Source organism: Aplysia californica, unplaced genomic scaffold, assembly GCF_000002075.1.
Source record: "Aplysia californica isolate F4 #8 unplaced genomic scaffold, AplCal3.0 scaffold00489, whole genome shotgun sequence".
NCBI classification, from domain to species: domain Eukaryota; kingdom Metazoa; phylum Mollusca; class Gastropoda; order Aplysiida; family Aplysiidae; genus Aplysia; species Aplysia californica.
Window position 1 is genome coordinate 303194 of NW_004797759.1, and position 2777 is coordinate 305970.

Sequence of the window (2777 nt, forward strand, 5' to 3'; positions counted from 1 at the left end):
CACCCCCCACCCCCCACCCCCGGGCCTATGTTGTGGCCGTCCCGTCTGGTAAGGGAACAAATCTAATTCATGGATGATCATAATCACATTCTGTTTGTTGCACCAATTCTTCTACTCTCTCTCTCTCTCTCTCTCTCTCTCTCTCTCTCTCTCTCTCTCTCTCTCTCTCTCTCTCTCTCTCTCTCTCTCTGGGGATGAGTATTCATGGTGGAATACCTAATGTGCATAATATGCAAAACATACTAAGCCTCTAAAAAGGGAAAAATAGATGAAAGGAGGAATTACATTTTATCTTCATCACCGATTATCATCATCATCATCATCATCATCATCATCATCATCATCATCATCATCATCATCATTGTTAGTAGCAGGGAATAAAAAAGGGGTTGACACTTTGTAGTTTTTTCAGATTTAATACAGGTTCAACGTTTCGCCCTGTAAAGGGCTTCATCAAGAACACGATACAAAAAATAATGTAGGCTAAGATGTAATGACTACAAGCTATAGCAACAAAAGCGCGCGCATCATCATCATCATCATCATTGTTGTAAGTACGATAAGAACACCCCCCCCCCCCACACCAAAAGTTGATTAACTTTTGAATATTTGAAGTTTTATGACATTTTGAAATATATTCAATGTCTTGCCCTTATGGGTTTCTTCAGGAACAGGTTAAAAAACAGTAACAACACTATGGAAACAAACTATATGTTCTCTCGTAGCATGATGAGCAATGGTGCGTGTGACAAAAATATAGCAGAAAGACCCCCCCCCAAAAAAAAGAAGAAAAGCTATAGTTAGTTATAGTATCAATATAATATTATGTACATGTAACATCATATCATTATAATAATAAGAATTATCATTATTGTAAGAATAATTAGTAGTAGAAGTATTAGCAGCAACAGCAGCAGTTGTAGTAGCAGTAGCAGTAGTAGTTGTAGTTGAAGTAGAAGTACCATCATCACCATCACCATCACCATCACCATCACCATCACCGTATCACCATCATCATCATCATCATTCTCAACAACATCAAGGATTTTCATGCCTTTTTATATTTGGCTATAGAGTTCTGAGCCTTTCTGAACTGTTGATCTTTTTTACAAATTATAAATGAACAGTTTTGGTGAGGTAATAAGGAGTTATGGCATATTTTTTTGTTTTGATTTATTCCAATATAACAAAACATTTCTAAAGATCATTCGTAGCCAGTTGGCTGTAATTGATATCAGCTTTTTTTCAGATCAGTGCTTACAAATATGTGTCGCACTGTGGTGGAATCTGGTGCTCGTCAAAATAATGAAATCAGAGAAACCGACATTTTTGTGCTTGGCTGACAAGGTTTATCAAATTATTGTTTTTTTGGTCTAAACACCTTTAATGTCCATTAAAAAACCCATTTCTGTGTGGATTTTACTGAAAAGCATTGATTGAAAAGCATAACAAATATACATTTCAGTTTCCAAGAACCCTCAAGCTATGGCAGTCATCACCCTTTGGCGACTATTTTTTATAGCTAATTTTACTTCTGAAACCAGGCCACTCCAACCTTCTTCCGTGGAAAATATCTCTACCTTTGTTCAAGATAGATGGGTGTTTTTTCTTTAAAATCAAGTCATATGAACAAGCTTTAAGTTGGTATCAATAACTCTACATGTTCAAAAATTGACGAGCGCCTGATTGCACTATGTTGTGTCTCATAAAATACAGTATCTAATTTATAGGAACACCCCCCCCTCCCCTCCCGATAACACTGCCTTTGTCCTTAGCTATATGGGTGCCCTCTAGTAGCTAAAACAATGTGTTTTTGAGATACTTACCTTTCCTGTTTCCTTTTGTCATGTGTAAGTAAAAAAGTAAAAATACAAAATGATTTCTTTATTGCGATGGTGATTTGGTTTCGGGGGTATTCATCGTGTCAAATACTATTTTTCAGATGGCTATTACCTTTATTTGGAATCATCAACTGGTCAGTTTGGCGATGCAGCAAGGATTGTTAGTGGCACAATTCAACCCCGTGCTTCGGTAGAGGTACAAATGTTTTTTGTTTTTCATTTTTTTTTCTATGGGAGAAAGTGAAGTAAACTTTTTTTGTCTTTGAGTTGTTTGATTAATTTCCAAGGATCAGCAAAAGCATGAATGTCTTTGATCCTTCATCCTTCTCTTTATGTCAAGAAATGAACTAACCTTCTTTTTGTTTTTTTCTTCAACATAGAAAATATGTTTGTTGAAGTTGTTGCATGTTGTTATTGTGGCATATTATGAGTTACAAAAAATTCAAGAGAATCAGTCAGGAAATAGTGAATTGTACGAGTTATTCGTGATTTCGAGTATTCTGTGTTTGTGTTATCTGTGCTTGACTGCAGTTTGATTTTTCTTTCAATGACAAGTGTGATCAGCTGCCACAGTGATTGTTCTCAGGGGCGGTTTGTTAACTGGACAAGACCGGCGGTGCCGGTCAAATTTTTGTCAACTGGACAGTTGACAAGAGATTTATTGCAGATGATGATTTTCATTCAGTTTTAATTAAATCCAAACAAGCATGTATCAACAGTCAAAAAGCGCCTTGCCTATTTGAAGGCGTTCAAATAGACAAGTGATTCACAGCTGTTTTGTCGCGTTTGTTTATCACGCCGGCTCACAACTGTTACAGTTAAATCGTCTCCTGTCACGTCGCGGAACTTCGTCTGAGGACAAACCGTACACGGCTCGCTCAGCGATGACGTCAGTCCGCTGGGCAAATCCATCGACAGTCTACAGAAGGAATAGAA

General features: G+C 37.2%; 1 protein-coding gene across 1 annotated transcript in view; it reads left to right on the top strand.

The window, feature by feature from the left end:
• LOC118477185 (MAM and LDL-receptor class A domain-containing protein 1-like) overlaps positions 1-2777 on the top strand; it is a gene marked incomplete in the record, with an annotated part of 15580 nt that overhangs the window by 5045 nt on the left and 7758 nt on the right. Inside the window, 1 exon segment of the mRNA XM_035971721.1 lies at positions 1943-2037. Within this exon segment, the coding sequence (XP_035827614.1) occupies positions 1943-2037 (95 nt within the window).